Here is a 21,258-nt window from a genome sequence, read left to right on the forward strand (position 1 = left end):
GGATTATTTGTCACTATTAGTGCAGCTCTGGAAGTGTGGTAATTTCAACAGAATCAGCCCTGTGGCAGTACGCATCACACTAAACCCAAGGTTATAGGGTAGAATTAGTATTTAATTTTTTATCTGTATATGTGATATGTCTTTGCTGTAGGCAGACACGTCTTGTCTGGGTATGCCATCTTTCTCTAGAAAGAGGAGGGGCACCTTAGACTGTTAACCACAGTTATCGTCAAAAGATGAATTTGTTTTCAGATTAAATCAAAATTCAAATTGTCACCAAATACAGTATACTTAAAATTGCATTCGTCTGAAATTTATGTGACATGTGTTATATGCGAGGCACTCTGCCAGATGCTGTAGATAAAGTGATGAAAGACTCAGTTCCCAACATGAAGAAGTTCATAGTTTATGAAGGACAAATAAACAAGATAACTTCAAAGGAAGTCTGTAGTAGATAATGTAAAAGCATGACATCTAATGCAGTCAGGTCAGAATCTTGAAATGGAGCTTTTTAAGGGCCTTTTGAAAAAGAATAATATAATTTCCTTTTAGAAACATTTCATTAGTAGCCATGAGGAGAATGAATTAGAAATCTAAGACTGGTGGCTTGAAGATCACTTAAGAGGTTGTTAATGGTGGTTTAAGTTAAAGATAATGTTGACAATGGAGATATATTACAACAGGAAAGGAATGGGACTATTTCTGATACAGCAAACCTTTAAACTTCTCTTTATGAAGTACATTACATACTGATAAAAACAAAATAATTCTATTGACAGAGTTTTTCTCTGCATGGTAAAGGGTTGGCATTGATCTGGACAGATGGACTGGTCTTCTATCTTGAAGCTCTTTGACCCTAATGTTGATAAAGCTATAAACAAACTCCAGTCCAGTATTTCTCAATGTATGGTCCACAGACCACGTGCAGCAGAATAACCCACAGAACTTGTTAAACCTGCAGATTCCCAAGCCCCACCCCAGACATCTGAATGAAGGAATGGGGCCCAGAGAGCTCAGTGTTTTAACAAGTTTCCTTGGTAATTCTCCTACATATTAACATTTGAGGATCATCGATCTAGCACAATGGTTCTGAAATTATGATCTGTGGACTGCTAGTCTCTGAGATTCTTTCAGGGGTCCATGAGATCAAAACTATTTTAATAATAATACTTACACATTATTTGTTTATTTACTGTGTTAATATTTACATGGATGATATGAAAGCAATGGTGGGTAAAACTGCTGGCACCTTAACATAAGTTAAGACTGTGGCACCCAAGTGTATTAATTGTATTCTCTACTTCCACGCACTTCAGGAAACAGAGAATGCTAGTTTTACTTAAGAATGCCCTTGATGAATCAAAAAGAATAATTAATTTTATTAATCTCTACCCTGCACTATATATATATAGTGTATATATATATATATGTATGTATATGCATGTGTGTATATGTATATATAGTTGTGTATGTATTTCCATGTCATGAAATGGGAAGTAGGCATAAAGTCCATCTGCAACATACCAAAGTATGATGGTTATCTGAAGGAAAAGCACTTGTATGACTGAGTCACTAACCACTTCAAACAACTCTTTAGCTTGAAGATATACTGACAACCAACAGTTATTCAGACTTAAGTCTATTTGGAAGATATTTTCTCACAAGTTAACTAGGTGAGCCTGTCATTTCAGGAAAACAAATGAGAGTATTTTTTGCCAATGATAAGATTTAAGCTTTTAAGGAAAAATCAGAATTTCAAAATACTTTTATCCACTGTGTAAGCATAACTTCCCAATCTTTAGACTTTTCTAATGAGATCAATGGCAATATTAACAAGTGACCTCTTTCTTACTGTTTTATCTTGAAATGAGTCATCATATAACTGCAAAACTTGGTGAATCTGCATAACTGAGTCTACATAACTGGGATCTACATAACACAGTGAGCCAATATTTTCCAAATGACCAATGCATGATATTACAAAACCACACATTAATAAAAGATCCATTCAATGTGTGAGATAGACCAATGGATTTTCATTTAACCAAGGAGAAAGAATTTATTGATATTGTTTCAAATTTTTCCTCCACATACTATTTAAGAAACTGCCATTTATTAAGTTTTGGTGTAGTATCATAGGAGAATATCTACAGTTATCTGAAAATGCTATTAGGACATCCTTCAGTTTTCCTGAAGATTCCAGAATTACCTGAATATAGATTTCTTTCTTGTGCTTTAACAAAATGACATATCACTCTAGGTCTAATGTAGAAGCAGCTATGAAGATTCGGCTATTTTCTATTAAGTCTGACATTAGAGGTTGGCACAAATGAAAAGCAATGCCACTCTTCCTTATTATATTTTTTGGGAAATATAGTTATTTTAATACAATTAGGTTATTTTAACATGAACTTACTTTTATTTTAAATAAGTGAATATATATTCATGTGTGTTTATATATTTGAAATGGAGTCTCACTCTGTCAACCAGGCTGGAGTAAAGTGGTGCAATCTCAGCTCACTGCTACCTACACCTCCCAAGTTCAAGCGATTCTCCTGCCTCAGCCTCCCAAGTAGCTGGGACTACAGGTGCATGCAACCATGCCCAGCTAATTTTTTGTATTTTTAGTAGAGATGGTGTTTCACCATGTTAGCCAGCATGGTCTCGATCTCCTGACCTAGTGATCCACCCAACTTGGCCTCCCAAAGTGCTGGGATTATAGGCATGAGCCACCGCGCCTGGCCGAATATTTTTAAAATTCCTCAGTGTTAATTTCTAATGTAGTAAATATCAATATAGATAATCTCCATAAACAAAGGTTATTTGGGGTTATCAATAACTGTAGAAAGTGTCAATGAGTCCTGAGACCAAAAATTGGAGAATTTCTGATCCAACCCTTAGGTTCTATGTGATACATTAAACATAACCACTAGAATAGTTCAAGCAGGACCAGGTGTTTTGTATAATATTTCTAAGAATTGTTTACCTGTGAGTGTGACGTGTCATCCACAAATTATTCATCCATGACCTTTTAGACAGTGTCATTTCTTATTCCCTCCTGTCTTTAATATACTGTTTCCTGAGGACACCATCTGCCAGAGAATTTTTGTGCTATATCCCTAATGTATTATTGCCTTCAAAAACTACAGAAAATTATCTAGAGGTGCAGGGCAGAAAGGCAACTTGCTGTATTCTACATTAGCTGTGTACATTAGCCTTTGTTGATTTAAAAAAAATGGTAATAAAAGTGATTTGGGTCACATTCCCTACCATCACACTTACCCCACAAAAGATGATTTGTAATAATCCAGAGTATTAAGAACCATCATTTTAGTCAATCGCTAATCTGTACTAACGCCCATTCTGCAACAGACTAGATTTTAACTAAAGTCTAGATAGGAGGTGTCTTATTTCATTTGTGTGGCTATAAAGAAATACCTGAAACCAGGTAATTTATAAAGAAAAGAAGTCTATTTGAGGGCCAAGTAAACCATATTGGAACCATAGCAGGAGGATAATCACTTTCTACAGGGGTATGCAGTGCTGATTTTGTCTGGTTCCTAGTGGACCACAGATATATTCCAGACATTTTAAAGAAATAATTTGTGTATTTGTTTATTTGATGAGGTACACTGATAGTAGTATATATATATTTTTAATTCCAAGAACTGCTATGACGGAATCAAGAATTCAAATTTGGTTCATATGTGACTGCGAACAATCAAAAGGGAACAAAATAAGTTGCCGCAAAACAGAACTTTGAAGAAAGAGAGGCTAGTTTGGCTTAAAAGTTTAGATATTTTTTTTCCTGTTTTGAAAAAGCACTACGTAGGATTATTGGTCTGATGAGCTTTCGCATCACTCTTTGAAATAGTTGTCCTTCCCCAGTTGCCTGAAGAGTTTGGGCTATAGGAGGAAAAGCCAAGTCTTTGAAAAGTTACTGTGGATAATGAATATTTAGAAGTCCACTTGAATGGGTTCTAGATTTTCTAATGGAGGAAATGTTTGTTTCGTTGGAACTCTTTACACCTAGATCTTGTTCATTCTGGATATCAGCAAATTTAGAAGTGCTGACCCTATTGTTTTATCAGGATGTTTGGACAGTATTGAATGTAGTTTTAGAAGAACTACTTTGGCCTTCAATTGCCCTTATTACTCTCATTGTGAATACCCTCTTTTTTCTAATATTTTAATATTAGAAAATGTTGGTTGAAAGAGATATTAGAACAGCTTCCTTCACCGTGTATTTTGTGTTTCAATGCCAAGGTGCTGTAAACATGTTATCACTATGCTTAGAATATTTAATATATTGTAAAAATGTTTTAGAATTTATTTTACATTTTGACACATTAATATTAAATGTGGGAAAAAATGGTCCAGAAGCACAGAACTTACTATGTAGTTGGTGCTTAATAAATATTTGTTTATCGAATTTGTGTTTACAAATAAGATTAGACAAAAGCCATAATATCATTATCTTTTTGAAAGAAATGAAAGAAGTTGGCCATCAGCAGGATTCTACGTCAGATTTATATACAATATGAACAATTACTTTCCCCAATAATGCCCCAATTAGCCATTCTTTATATTAACATTTTAAATGAATGATATTCAGTAACAATAAGCAAGAGTTGCTGCAGCTGATTTTATTACCTTTGTTCTCAAAGTAGGCACATGCCAACACCTTTTTTCACTGTTAAACATTTGAAATGGAATCTCTATTTCTTCTTCTACTTTATTGCTACCTATTTCTAATCTGTCCCTTCTCCTAAGATACCTTAGATAGCAGAATGAAAATGTGCTAAAACTCTAGCCACATCTTGTTATTATTAATGACTTTTAAGCTTGAGAATTTCTGATAGAATTGGAATCTGTAACCACTATATGCATTTGTGATATCAATATAAGTGTTCTTTAAGTTATAATGGACTCGGGAATTTGTATTTAAGTAATAAGGGTACAAATAAGCTACTCCTGATGACTAAATTGTAGAATACAAAATGATATAAATACACTGTAATTATAAAAATGATAGCTTTTTCTGCTATTCAACAGAAATGTTTTATTACATATTTATTAGATATAAGATTTATGAATAAAAATATTAGATATAAGATTTATAAATAAACCCTTGATTTATCTCTTTAAATCAGATAGGCATTTAACTAATAAATTTTATAGTTTGTGTTAATGATTTTTACCTAACAGTCCATGAAAGAAATGGGTGTGAATGGTCTCACAATTACCTTTGAAACAAAGTACAGATTTAGAAAGATTGAAATCTTGAAAAGACAGCTGTTCTGTGATTGGGGTTTAGACTATTAGTTTGTTGTCCAATTATCAGTTTTTCTCAACCAATACTTTTAGCAAATTAAGGACTTTTTGCTTTTCTTTGGGATGAGTGCTATGTTTGTTTAGAAAAATATGAAATAATTAATAATTGATTTGGAGCTTCTATAAGGACAGAAGAAGAAATGTCGTGATCTTCCTTTGCCAGACTTGATTACAGAACGTTAGAAACCTAGCACAGCCTGGCCTCCTTCATGCAGAAGATGCAACCCAGTATTCTGATCCCATTTGAGTTACTTTTGCTACAATATACTGTTTCCCTCTCCAAAGCCTAGTCTGTTTCAAGTTACCAGTTTTTAAATAAAGAGCACTATCAAGTTGAGAAATATCAAAATCAATACAAAACAATTTGTTATTTTACAGATTATTTGACATTGAAGGAAAGTAAGTTTTCCTTTTTATTCTACTTACATCAGTTTGAAATATGATTTGGGAATTATTTTTTTCTACTACTGGCCATGATAGTAGATATGTACAATTCATTTCAGTGGCTTAGATCATACTCTTAAGGACTGCATTTTATTACTCTCTATAGCCCCACAGCCTAGCATAGTGCCAGACATGTTTGTAGATATTCAGAAAAGCACTTAATGAATGAAATTAGGAGTACTGTCTGTCTTCTCTATAGCTGGTCCACAAGAAAGTTCATTGAACCATAGCTTTGATCTTATTAGTGCTATGTTTTAATCAGCTAAGCTATGCAACCCAGTTTTGGCATCTTAAGCCTGGTACTTTCCAAAGGAAATAGTTGTTACATGAAATTTTGAACAGAAAAGTGGAAAACTCTAGAATTTGTACAGGAATCTACATGTTAGCATATCAACATTGGTTTTAAAGATCAGCTGTAAATGTCTTGAGGAAATAGCCATAATTTTACAGACTGTGGTAAAACTGTTTCCATTTATATAATTTGGTGCTGTTTTACTATGAAAGAATAACAAAAGTGGCTGATAAGAAAAACTCAGCAAAATAAACAACATAGATTCAGTGATATGTTATCTGTTAATTGGACTTGTATTCTTGAGTGTCTGAACTCCTGTTTTCAAAGATCAATTTTTATGAGCACTTTAAAAAGTGTTTTGATATTGTAGCACTATTTACAATAGCTAAGATATGGAATCAATCATCAAAAGATGAATGGATAAACAAAATGTGGCATATATACACAGTGGAATACTATAGAGCCTTAAAAATAATGAAATTCTGTCATTTGCAGCAACATGGATGAAACTAGAGGATACTGTGTCAAATGAAATAAGCATGTTCTCACTCATATGGGAGCTAAAAAAGTGAATCTCATGAAGACAGAGAGTAGATTGGTGGTTATCAGAGGCCAGGAAGGGGAAGGGTGAAGAGAAGTTGTATAAGAGGTACAAAAATACAGTTAGACAGAAGGAATAAGTTCTAGTATCCAATAATACAGCAATGAATAACTAACAGCTAAAAGAGAATCATAATATTCTCAACACAAAGAAAAATAAATATTTGGGATGACAAGTATCTCGATTATCCTGATTTGATCATTACATATTATATACAGTTATCAAAATATCACATTTATCCCAACAAATATATACAACTATGATACACCAATTTTTAAAAAAGGAAGTGAATCTTTTTCCCAGGGAAAAGATTATACTTTAATTATATCTTTAAAACATGCCATCCTTCACATTTTCCAAATCTTGTTTAATGTGAGAAAAGCTTCTGGCCCTGTGTATGTTTTAAATGTTCCCTTCACTTTCTATTCCCTAACACCCTGAAAATCAGAGAGATTAAATATGTACAGTACATTCTGAACATGACCACATCTATATTGCTTATAATAAATGGCTAACTTTACATACTGAATGTTCTGAATGTTTTGTATCCTTTAAAAAGATAACTTACAAAGTCACTAATTTTAATTTGAGAGGTTTGGAATTTGCTGAAGCATTATAAAAGCCCCTTTCCAATATTTTAAAGATAGAGAAAAGCTTAAAGGAAAATGAGACTCAGCAAGGCCTGCTGTAGCAACAGAAACACACACCACCACCCAAAAAAGCACACACACTAAAAGGGTTTTTTTCCTGTTCCACAAAAGGAACTTTGATTGTTCTTTGTAGTTTCAGGGTACATATTTTGTGGTTTTCAACTGAGTAGCAAGTAGAGACACAATTTGGGAATGTGCTTGGAATTTTACTAGTTTTTAAGAGTAAGTATGAGGCCAGCCATGTTAGTTCACACCTGTAATCCCAGCTCTTTGGGAGACCAAAGTGGGAGGATAGCTTGAGGCCAGAAGTTTAAGATCAACCTGAGCAACATAATGAGACCCCTGTTTCTACAAAATAAAAATTTACCCAGGTGTGGTGGTGCACACCTGTATTCCCAACTACTCAGGAGGCTGAGACAGGCGTATCACTTGAACCAGGGTGGTGGAGACTACATTGAGCTGTGATCATGCCACTGCACTCCAGCCAGGGCAACAGAATAAGATCTCGTTTAAAAAAAAAAAAAAAAAACAGGAAATTAGGTGTGCTCAAGTGAAAAGAATAGCAAAGTAAAATTTTTACAAACTTTGAATTGTATTTACTTGTAGTTAAGCTTTTTAAAGACTAGGTAAGTTCAGTAGAAAGTTGGGAAAGTAGAATAAGCAGTTTAATTTGTAACTCACTGAAAGAGCTATTTTACTTAAGTTTCGAATCTGTAATGTCCAGTGGTGAGCTTGTTCAGTCAGTTGTACACATTTTGTCCCAATTCCACATTTATGTGGCTATGGTGGGAGTATTTCATGGAAATTGGCACACACTACAAATTAGGGCTTCCTCCAACCCTGAGAGTGATTGCTAAACATTTACTACTGCACCCATGAATATACCTATTTAATTTTCACTTTTACAGTTAAATAACAGCTTTAGGTTTCATTGAAGATAACTGGTGTAGAATGATGAAGAGCAGAGACATGAGAGCCAAACTATCTGGGTTCAAAGTGCCATTTCTGCACTTACTGGCTCATGTTATCCTAGGCAATTAGTCAATCTTATCATTAATGGGGATAGTAGCAATGCCTACCTTATAGGGTTAATGTGAGGATTCAATATGTTAAAGGCCTGGTTTATAGACAAATCTTATCTAGCAACCTCAGTTATCCAGAGGATAGCCAGGATTCAAGAAATAAACAAAAATGTCACTGAGCAATCAATATAAATGCCAGACAGAGAGTACTTAATCTGAAGTCCCCAAGCTTTCTCTAGAAGTTTATTTTACTCTTTCTGTAGAACCAATCTTGATTGTCTTTTCTGAGCCAAAGGTATATTAGAAGCATGACATCACAAAAAAAGAGGTGAGAGATGCTGCTAGAAGCAAAAACTGAAGTGAGAACTTTCCTCCCTCAAAAAAATTACACAATGTGAGAGCTCAAAAATAAGTCATACTGGTTGATCACTAAGTTCTGTTCCATTTCCAAAAATCTGTGACCTTAGTGAAAAATTACAACAGTTTAGAAACAAATAATTTTACTACTATATTAAATAATGGCATACAAGGATAATCCAGTGTCAATAACAAATCATAGTCTATATCTCCCAGTTAAGAAAATAGGACAGGGAGAAAGATGACCAAATAAAACCCACTGGTGATCATCCCCTCCCTAGTAATGCCAAATTGAACAACTACCCACACAAGAAAGCATCTTTATAAGAATCAAAAATCAGGTGAGCAATAATGGTACCTGGGTTTAACATCATATCAAGGAAAGAAAGAGGCACTGGAGAGGGTAAGAAAGACAGTCATGAATTCCTTACACCACCCCTTCTTCATCCCCTAGTGGTGCAGCATGGCACAGAGAGAGAATCTGTGTGTTTGGAGGAAGGAGAGCACAGTGATTGTGGGACAGTGCTACCCTGTCACAGTGGAAAGCAACATGGGCAGAATTGGGCCAACACCTATGGAGGGAGCATTTAGACCAGCCCTAGCCAGAGGAGAATCATACATCCCTCTGGCAAGTCTCACCACTGCCAGTTAAAGTGCCTTGGGGTCCTAGATAAATTTGAAAGGCAGTCTAGGCCAAAAGGATTGCAATTTTGGGGCAAGTCCTGGTGGTGCTATGCTGGGCTCAGAACCAGAGGACTTGAGGTGCAGGTGGCCAAGAAAGCGTTTGCATCGCCCTTCTCCCAACTCCAGGCAGTGCAGCTCACAGCTCTGTCAGGAGAGGAAAGAGTAAAGTGGACTTTGTGTTAAAACTTGGATACCAGCTTAGCCAGAGTTAAATAAAGCACTAAGCAGAGTCCTGAGGCCCACATTCCAGGCCCTACTTCCCGGATGACATTTCTAGACACACCTGGGCCAGAAGGAAACCCACTGCCTTGAAGGGAAGGACCCAGTCCTGTCAGAATTTATCACCTGTTGACCACAGAGCCCTTGAGCCTTGAATAAACATTGTTAGTAGCTAAGCAGTACTCACTATGGGCCTTGGGCAAGGCTTCAGGGAGAAACTCCTTTCCTCCACTTGAGGAAATGAGAGTGAAAAATAAAAAGGATATTGCCTTGCAATTTGGGTACCAGTTCAGCCACAGTCAAATAAAGCACTGAATAGATTCTTCAAGTTCCTGGCTCCAGGCCCTACCTCCCAGACAGCATTTCTAGACCCACCCTGGGCCAGAAGGGACAATACCACCCTGAAGGGAAAGATACAAGCCTGGCTGGATTCACCACCTGCTGATTAAGGAGCCCTTGGGCCTTGAACAGACAGCAATACTCACCATAGGCCTTGGGCAAAACCCAGAACTATGCTGGTTTCTGTTCTAACGCAGCTCATTCCCAGTGGTGGTGGCCACAGGGATGCTTGCATCACCTCTCCCCCAACTCCAGGCAGCACAGCATGGCAAGAGAGACTCCTTTTGTTTGAGGGAAGTAAGGGAGGAGAACAAGACATTCTGCCCGGTAACCCCGGGAATCCTCCTGGATTTTACCCAAGACCACCAAGGCAGTATCTCTCTTAGTGTGCAAGAGCCACAGCGTTACTGAGCTTGGGGTGCCCCTAATGCGGATATGGCTATAGTGTCCAAAGACTTAGATCACAACACTCAATGCAATTTGAATACTTAAAAAGTATTCTCAAGAAGCACAGGTATAAACAAGCCCAGACTGTGAAGATTATAATACCTAACTCTTAAGTGCACAAGCACCAACAAATATCTACAAGCATTCAGACTGTCCAGGAAAACATTTCCTCAGAAAATGAACTAAAAAAGGAACCAGTGACCAATCACAGAGTAACAGAGATATGTGAGCTTTTAGACAAAATTCAAAATAGCTGTTCTGAGGAAGCTCAGCGAAATTCACGTAACCCAGAGAAGGAATTCAGAATTCTATCAGATAAATTGAACAAAGAGATTGAAATACTTTTTAAAAAATCAAGCATAAATTCAGAAGCTGAAAAATGAAATTGATATACTGAAGAATGCATCAGAGTCTTTCAACAGCAGAACTGATCAAGCAGAAGAAAAAAATTATTGAGCTTGAAGAGGGGATATTTGAAAATGCACAGTCAGAGGTGACAAAAAAAGAATAAAATAGAATGAAGCACACCTACAACATCTAGAAAATAGTTTCAGAAGTACAGATCTAAGAGTTTGCCTTAAAGAGGAGGTAGAGAGATCGAGGTACAAAGCATATTCAAAGGAGTAATATTATAACACTGTAATTGTGATATGTGAACTACTCATACCTTGAGTAGGAAGACTAAGAGATGAAACTATCAAAAATAATAACTGCAAGTTTTGAAGACATGGACAGTACAATAAGATATGAATAGAAACAATAAAAAGATAAAAAGCCAAGGAGGGGATAAAGTTATAGTTTCAGTTAGTTTTCTCTTTGCTTGTTTGTTTGTTTGTTTTTGCAATCACTGTTGTCATCAGTTTGAAATAATGGAATATAAGATGTTATCTATAACATTCATGGTAGCCTCAAATCAACAAACCTACAGTAGATGCACCTGAAATAAAAACCAAGAAATTAAAACATACCACCAGAGAAAATCACCTTCACAAAAAAAGAGAGAGAGAGAGAGGAAAAAAAGAGGAAGATAAGATTACAAAACAACCAGAAAACAAATAATAAAATGGCAAGGGAGTAAGAACTTACTTAACAATAATAACATTGAATGTAAATAGAATAAACTTTTCAATCAAAAGACGTTGAAAAGCTGAATGCATTAAAAAGCCCCAACTAGCTGCTCTCTATAAGAAACACACTTTACTTCTAAAGACACACATAGACTGAATATTAAAAGATGGAAAAAGATATTCCATCCAAATAGAAAATAACAAAACTGAGCAGCTATACTTACATCACACAAAGTAGATCTCAAGACAAAAACTATGAAAAGAGACAAAGAAGGTCATTATATAATAGTAAGAGGGTCAATCCAGCAAGAAGGTAGAACAAGTATATATATGAACTCAACACTGGAGCACCCAGATATATACAGCAAATATTACCCTAACTAAAAAGAGGGATAGAGACCCTGAAACAATAATAGCTGGAGACTTCAATACCCCACTTTCAACGTTGGACAAATCATCTAGACAGAAAATTAACAAAGAAATATCACACTTAATGTTGTGGTATAGAACAAATTGACCTAATAGATGTTTACAGAACATTTTATCCAACAGCTGCAGAAGACACAATTGTCTCTTTGGCACATGGATCATTCTCAAGGATAAACCATATGTTAAGCCACAAAACAAATCTTTTTTTTCTTTTTTTGAAATAAGGTCTCACTCTGTTGCCCCAGCTGGAGTTTGGTGGCATGATCTTGGCTCACTGCAGCCTAAACCTACCAGGCTTGAAGGGATTCTTCCACCTCAGCATTCCAAATAGTTAGGACTTCCATGATTGGATCAGGAAGAAATCTAAAACCTGAAGAGATCAATAACAAGTAATGAGATGAAAGCCATGATAAAGAGTCCCCCAGTAAAGAAAAGCCTGGGACTCAATGACTTCACTGCTGATTTTTACTATACGTTTAAAGAAGAACTAATGCCAACCCTACTGAAACGATTCTGAAAAACAGAGCAGGAAGGAATACTTCCAGACTCATCCTGTGAAGCCAGTATTACCCTGAAACCAAAACCAAACAAAGACATATCAAAAAAAAGAAAGAAAGGAAAAAAAAAAGGAAACTACAGGCAAGTCTCTCTGATGAACATTAATGCAAAACCTCATCCAAATATTAACAAAACAAATTCAGCAACACATTAATGAGGTCATTGATCATGACTAAGTGGGATTTATCCTAGGCATGCAAGGATATTTCAACATACACAAATCAATCAATGTCCTACCCTATCAACAGAATGAAAGACAGAATGCATATAATTCCAATTGATGCTGAAAATCATTTCATAAAATTCAACATCCTCTCATGATTAAAAATCCTAAAAAAATCTCTGTATGCAAGGAACATACCTCATTGTGATAAAAGCTATATGTGACAGATCCACAGCTTAGTATCATATTGAATAGGATAAAACTGAAAGCCTTTCCTCTAATATCTGGAACAGGAGAGGGATACCAACTTTTACCACTTTATGCAACACAGTACTGGAGGTCCTAGCAAGAGAAATCAGACAAGAGAAAGAAGGGCAACAGAATTGGAAAGGAAAAAGTCAAATTATCCTTGTTTGCAGGTAATACAATCTTATAGTTGTAAAAATCTAAAGGATGCACCAAAAAAACTATTAGAACTGATAAATTCAGTAAAGCTGCAGGATACAAAATCAACATATATAAATCAGTAATATTGCTATATGCCAACAGCAAACAATCTGAAAAAGAAATCAAGAAAGTATTCCCATTTACAATAACTACAAATAAAATAAACTACCTAGGAAGAAACCTAACCAAAGAAAAGAGCTCTACAATGAGAACTGTAAAACAATGATGTAAGAAATTGAAGATGGCACCAAAAAAATGTAAAGATATTCTATGTTGATGAATTGGAAGTTTCGATTTTATTAAAATGTTCATACTACCCAATGCAATCTATAGATTCAGTGCAATACCTATTAAAATATCATACCAATACATCATTCACATAAATAGAAAAGAAATCTAGAATTTATATGAAACCACAGAAGACCCAGAAGAGCCAAAGCCATCCTAAGTAAAAAGAGCAAAATTGGAGGAAACATATTACCTGACTTTAAATTATACTACACAGTTATATAACCAAAGAAACATGGTACTGGCATAAATACAGACACATAGACCAAAGGAAAATAATAGAGAATTCAGAAATAAATCTATACATTCACAGTGAACTTATTTTCAACAAAGGTGCCAAGAACATACATTGGGGAAAAGATGGGCTCTGAAATTAATGCTGTTGGCAAAACTGTATATCCATATGCAGAAGAATGAAACTAGACCCTTATCTCCCACCGTATACAAAAATCAAATCAAAATGGAATAAAGGCTTAAATCTAAGACCTCAAACTATGAAACTGCTAAAGAAAACTTTGGGAAAACTCTCCAGAACAATGGACTGAGCACAGATTACTTGAGCAATACCCTACCACAAGCACAGGTAACCAAAGTAAAAATGAACAAAGGGGATCGATCACATCAAGCTAAAAAGCTTCTGCCAGCAAATAAAACAATCAGCAAAATGAAGAGACTACCCATAGAATGGGAGAAAATATTTGCAAACTATTCATCTGACAAGGGATTGATAACCACAATATGTAAGAAGCCAAAATCACTGAATAAGAAAATACCTAATAATCTGATTAAAAATGGACTAAAGGTTTGAATAGACATTTCTCGAGAAGATATACAAAAGGCATTTCTCAAGAGAAGACATACAAAAGGCAAACAGGTATATGAAAAGGTGCCCAATAGCACTGAACATCAGAGAAATGAAATAAAGATTACACTGAGATATTATCTCACCACACTTAAAATGGGTTTTAATCAGAGTCAGGCAATAATGAATGCTGGCAAGGATGTGGAGAAAAGGGGACCCTCATACATTCTTGGTGGGAATGTAACTTACTACAGCCACTTTGTAGAACAGTATGGAGGTTCTTCAAAAAACTAAAAGTAGAATTACCATATAATCCAGCAATCCCACTGCTAGGTATATACCCAAAAGAAAGGATATCAGGATATCAAAGAGATGTCTACACTCCTGTGTTTACTGCAGCAGTATTCCAAATAACCATTATTTGGAAGCAACCTAAGTGTCCACCAAGAGACAAATGGATAAGGAAAATGTGGTACTTACACACAAGGAAGTACTATTCAGCCACAAAGAAGAACAAGATCCTGTCATTTGCAGCAACATGGATGGAACTGGAGTATTATTAGGTTAAGTGAAATAAGCCAGGCACAGAAAGACAAACCTCGCATGTTTTCCACTCATTTGTGAGAGCTAAAATTTTAAACAATTTGAGATAGATATTAGAAGGATGGTTACCAGAGGCTGGGAAGGGTAGAGGAGGGTAGAGGGAAATTGGAGATTATTACTGGGCACAAAAATGTAGTTAGATAGAATGAATAAGACCTAGCATTTGATAGCACATAAAGGTGACTGCAGTCAACAACAAATTAATGTACATTTTTAAATAACTAAAAGCATAACTGGAATGTTTGTAACACAAAGAAATTAAAAATGCTTGAAGTGATGGATATCCCATTTACCCTGATGTGATTATTACAAAATGGATGTCTGTAACAAAATATCTCATGTAACCCAGAAATATATACACCTGACGTGCACCCATAAAAACTGAAAATTTTATAAAAAGAATTAAAAACAAATTTAGGACAATATAGATTACTTTTTAGAGTGTTCATTCAAAATCGTTACAACTAAGTTTTTGTGTAAAACCTTTTGTTACCTGTAAATTTTACTTTTATGGAACATCGAATTCCTAAGAATAGCAGATAAAGGCATTACTGTCATTAAGAAACTGTTAACTCAAACAATTCAATAGCAAAACAATAAATAATCTGATTTTAAAGTGGACCAAAGACCTGAATAGACAGTTCTTAAAAGAAGCATACAAATAGCCAACAGTTACATGAAAAAATATTCAACGTCACCACATCAGGAAAATGCAAATAAAAACTGCAGTGTGATGTCACTTCACTCCAGTTAGGATGGCTATATTAAAAAAAGACAAAAAACAAACAAATATTGGCAAGGATGTGTAGAAAAGGAAACTCTTATATACTGTTAGTAGGGATGGAAATTAGTACAGCCATTATGGATAACAGTATGGAAAGTCCTTTAAAAAATAAAAACACGCAAGGTGCAGTGGCTCACGCCTGTAATCCAAGCACTTTGGGAGGCCGAGGTGGGCGAATCACAAGGTTAGGAGTTCAAGACCAGCCTGACCAACACGATGAAACCACCTTTCTACTAATAATACAAAAATTAGCCAGGCATGGGGGCATGCACCTATAATCCCAGCGACTCAGGAGGCTGAGGCAGGAGAATTGCTTGAAGCCGAGATCATGCTACTGCACTCTAGACTGGGCAACTGAGTGAGACTCTATCTCAATAAAAAAACTAAACAAACAAATAAATAAAAATACAATTATCAGTATGTCCAAGAGATATCTGCCCTCCCATGTTTATTTCAGCAATATTTTCAACAGCAAAGATACAGAATCAACCTAAGTATTTATCAATGGATGAACGTATGTAAAAAAAACCATACATATATACAATGAAATACTATTCAGCCTTTAAAAAGCATCAAATCCTGTCATTTGCAGCAGTGTGGATGAACCTGGAGAAAATTAAGTCCCAAAAGCAATTGCAACAAAAGCAAAAACAAAAACAAAAGTTGACAAATACAAGCTAATTTAACTAAAAAGTTTTTGCTTAGCAAAAGAAACTATCAACAGAGTAAACAGACAACCTACAGAATGGGAAAAAATATTTGCACACTATGTATCCAGCAAAGGTCTGATATCCAAAATCTGTAATTTAAACAAATTGACAAGCAAAAATCCAGCAACCCCCTTAAAACTGGGCAAAGGACATGAACAGACATTTTTCAAAAGAAGACATACATGCAGCCAATAAATGAAACATATGAAAAATTGTTGAATATTACTAATCACTAGAGACATATCAATCAAAATCACAATGCAATACCATTTCTCACCAATCAGTATGGCTGTAGTAAAAAGTCAAAAAATAACAGATGTTAACAAGTTTTAGAGAAAATGGAACGCTTATACACTGCTCATGGGAATGTAAATTAGTTCGGCCATTGTGGAAAGCAGTTTGCTGATTTCTCGAAACACTCAAAGCAGAATTGTCATTTGACCCAGCAATCCCATTATTGGGTATATACCCAAAGGAATATAAATCATTCTACCATAAAGACACATGCACATATATGTTCACCACAGCACTATTTACAATAGCAAAGTCAGAGAATCCACCTAAATGCCCATCAATGGTAGACTGAATAAAGAAAATGTGGTGCAAATACACCATGAAATATTTCACAGCCATAAAAAAGAATGAGATCATGTCCTTTGCAGCCACATGGATGGAGGTGGAGGCCATTATCCTAAGTGAACAAACACAGGAACAGAAAACCAAATGCCACGTGTGCTCATGTATAAGTGGGAGCTAAACACTGAGTACATATGGACACAAAGAAGGGAAGGACAAACACCAGGGCCTACTTGAGGGTGGATGGAGGAAGAAGGGTGAGAATCAAAAAACTCCCTATCAGGCACTATGCTTATTACCTGGATGATGAAATAATCTGTACACAAACCCTGTGACACACAATTTGCCTATATAACAAACACATGTGCTCTTGAGCCTAAAATATAAGTTTTACAAATTTCAAAAGTTGTTTTCTTTGAAGTAAAGAATGGAATAGTGGTTACCAGAAGCTGGGGAGGGTATGGGGTAGGGAAGGATGGAGAGAGGTTGGTCAATGTGTAAAAAGTCACAATTAGGAAGAATATGGTTTGGTGTTTTTTTACACAGTAGGGTGACTATAGTAAATATCAATGTAGTATATATTTCAAGATAACTAGAAGAGAAGATTTTGAATGATGCCACCACAAATAAATGAAAAATGGTCAATGTGATGGATATGGTAATTGCTCCCATTCGATTATTATACTATATAGTATACTTATATTGACAATCACATTGTATCCTATAAATATATACAATTATGTGTCAATTACAAATTTTAAAACTAAGGGTTTAAAAAAAAAGACTCTGCCCAAAATTTTAAAAAGGCTCAATTTAGAGAGACATAACAATTGAGATGCAAAGCAAAAGGCAGTACTAGATAGAGGTTAGAAACCAAGTGACAGGGAATCAAAGACAGAGCATCTATTTTCTCACTTGGAGCTTGAAGAACCCATATAGAAGCACCATTTGAACTGGGACTTAAGTAATACATAGATAAGCAGAGGAGGAGGGGGTGACAGAGAAAATATCGGGGATTTTAGGCAGAAGGATCAGAGCGAACAAAGAGTTAAGAAAAGTGAATTACAATGGTCCCATGTGGCTATATCTGAGTACTCATGAGGTGGGGACATAGTGGAAATATATCAAACTGGCAAGATCAGTTCAGATCAGATCACACAAGGCTTTACATGTTAGGCCCACGAGTCAGACTGTAATGAGTAATTAGGAGCCACCAAAGACTCCTGGGCAGAGGAAGAGGCATGATTCAACCAAGTTATGGCAAATGTCAAACAGGAAGGTCAACTCTAATGAAACTTTAAGGGAGGGACTGGATATAGGATGACCAGCTAGCAGGTTACTGAAATAGTTTCAGTACTCTATTTCAAAGAAATTATGAGGGTCTATATTAAGACAGCAGGAATAGAAAGATCTGATAATGGAGACACCAAGAAAGTAGATAGAATCTGCATGACCGATTAGGTGAGCAGTGTAGATTCAAACATGATTCCGAGGTTACTAAACCAGGTGACTGGAAGGGTTGTTACATTGTTAACTGCGATTGAGAACAGGGGAAGGGGAACAGTTTACAGATACTTGCAAGCGTGTGGCAAGTATCAAAATGCTTAGAAATAGGTCTTTTATATGACTAGAAAGCTAATTCCAGTTTTTTAGTAGTTGGACTGTATATAGCATGTGTGAATATATATTGTGAGGACTGAAACACAGCATTGTTCCTAATATGTAGACAATGTACATTTCTTGCCTATCCTTGTTTTTTGTTTTGTTTTTTAACCTTCATCTGACAACAATGGCCAGTATGTTCCTGAGTATCCACCCCTGCCTCATACCCCATATGTTCTAAAAGAAAAAAATGAAATGACTGCTACATTATATAATTAGTCACAACTTTATTACCATGCATTTTCCTGAGAGGTGGCTGTTAGAGAAAAGACAAATAATTTCTTTGAATTTAGTGCCATAGCTAAACATTTAAAGCCTCCAGATAAATAGGAAAAAGGGCCAGTCTCTGGCAAAGTTACCTCCAGACCCATAAGGGATATTTGGGTCATATACTGATATTGGAAGAAGATACAACAGAGGGTCTCTACATTTCAGACTCCTTCACTCCCCATCGTTTTTGATAATTTCCTGGTGTAAAGAGAACAAGGTGAGTCATTAACCTCTATCAAACTGAATGATTACACGAGTCAGTAGAGTTATAAAAGGGCTTAACTAAATTGCTATCATGTAAAAATAGTGTCTTTTGGAACATTAAGGACCTGTAATAAAATCCTTTGAATGAAATTTTTAAATTAATAACTTGAAATAAAGAGAGAATCTTAGCATACTATGAGATTTTTTATTTTTGGCCTCATCTTTTGGAAACTTTGGCTACTGAGGACAATACATTTAAGGGATTACTTGAGTAATAATTTTACTATGTACATTGCCATTTAAGTTTTGTACTCTTAATTTGAAAATTAAAACTGTGAATACTATTTTAATATTTTCCTTAGAGATGGCTATTAGAGAAAAGACAAATAATTTCTGTGATTTCAGTGCCATAGCTAAAAATTTAAAGTCCCCAAATAAATAGAAAAAAAGGGCCACTCTCTGGCAAAATTACCTCCAGACCCATAAGGGATATTTGGGTCATATACTGATATTGGAAGAAGATACAACTGAGGGTGTCTACAATTCAGACATTCAATATTTTTGTATTTAAATTCAAATCTAAAGGTCCTTATAGAGTTGTATGTGTGTAGATGTATTTATTCCAGATTGGAGTTTGATCATTAACCTAGATTAGCACCTTAACTTAATGTCAGTGGGAGGTTTCTCTGGTTGGTTCTACCTTAACATTCAACAAGTGCTATTCTTTTGCTTAAGATTATTGGTCTTAGGTCATATAAACTAGAAGGAATATAAACCTTGATAAGCATTGGAATAGCATGAGCAATCTGACATTCTTACAACATTGGGAAGGATACCTTCCATACTTTATTTTTTTCCACAAAACTTACATTATTGGTAGTAGAGGGTAGACATTATAAATAATTAAACCTCTAGCAATAAGATTCGTCTGATTTTAGGCTTGCTTGTCTTTAACTGGTAGTGAATAGAAATGTACATTTCTATATGTTATCTTCATTGCTAACCTGATTAGGTCCATGTAAATTCTTAGAACACCTTGAGCAAGTTTGATATTGCTTTTGAGGATATAGAAAAATGGTACATCATGGGCATATGTTTAGGTTGCACATTTGAGTTTGTAAACATTGTTTGGCTCAAATTACTATCCCGATATGTAAATCATTATACATGTTAGTAGTGAGCTCATGAGATAATTTATCACTTCATAAATTGGGAAATATGTCTGTATTTCCCAAGTCTTAGGTTCCCTATAATGTAAGTCCTATTTTCTACAATTTGGGGGACTATTTGTCTTTAAGCAAGCCTTCATATAAGCTGCAAATTGGGTCTCAAAGGCAACGCTGTTGAAAAATAGATAGTTAATCTGAGGAGGGGAAGGGGTTTGTTGTAGCTTCCTTACTTAATTATGAGTTCCTTAAGATCACTAACCAAATCTCATACATGTTTCTATAGCCTACAACTTTTATATAGATAGTAGGTGCTCAAAAATGTTAATTGAAAGAATGAGTATCCTTCCTTTGTCTCATTGAGACCCATTTAAATTTGTATTAGCAATTGGGTTTGTATACTAAGAATGTTTCACCAAACCCCGTCTCTACTAAAAATACAAAAATTAGCTGGGCATGGTGGCACATGCCTGTAGTCCCAGCTACTCAGGAGGCTGAGGCAGGAGAGTTGCTTGAACCCAGGAGGTGGAGGTTGCAGTGAGCGGAGATCGCGCCATTGCACTCCAGCCTGGATAACAAGAGAATAACAAGAGAGAAACTCCGTCTCAAAAAAAAAAAAAAAAAAAAAAGAGAATGTTTCACCAAACTAAAACTGAATTTGTTTTCTTTCACAGGTGCAGGAGACATTGTTGCAATCATGATCGGCAATCTGAAAGGCACGAAAATTCTACAATCTATTCAAAGAGGCATACAAGTGACAATGGTCATAGAAGTAGGGAAAAAACATGGCCCTTGGGTGAATCACTATTCAATTTTTTTTGTTTCCGTGTCCTTTTTTATTATTACGGCTGCAACTGTGGGCTATTTTATCTTTTATTCTGCTCGAAGACTACGGAATGCAAGAGCTCAAAGCAGGAAGCAGGTTTGTAATGGTATTTTCTTCCAATATTAAAAAAAATCACTGTTCTAATTGTTTTGGGGTCATGCATTTTAATACATTTTAATTGCTAGACAATGATCTCTGCATATGTTTTATGAAATCTGGTCGTTTTTAAAAGTGCATCAGCTCTTCTCAAATGTTTTATTTTCTATGTTTGTCAAAGAACTTAATCCAGCCTGATTAAGTCTTCTAACACTCCG

At 35.5% G+C, this 21,258-nt stretch overlaps 1 protein-coding gene across 2 annotated transcripts in view; it reads left to right on the forward strand.

Moving 5' to 3' along the window:
* RNF128 (ring finger protein 128) overlaps positions 1 to 21,258 on the forward strand; it is a 91,213-nt gene that overhangs the window by 48,940 nt on the left and 21,015 nt on the right. For both annotated transcript variants that reach the window (XM_008989720.5, XM_002763145.6), the window contains exon 2: positions 20,793 to 21,040. In XM_008989720.5, coding sequence (XP_008987968.1) covers positions 20,793 to 21,040 — 248 coding nt within the window. The remainder of the gene's footprint in view (positions 1 to 20,792; positions 21,041 to 21,258) is intronic.

The sequence above is a fragment of the Callithrix jacchus genome, chromosome X (genome assembly GCF_049354715.1).
Source record: "Callithrix jacchus isolate 240 chromosome X, calJac240_pri, whole genome shotgun sequence".
Classification (NCBI taxonomy): Eukaryota; Metazoa; Chordata; class Mammalia; order Primates; family Cebidae; genus Callithrix; species Callithrix jacchus.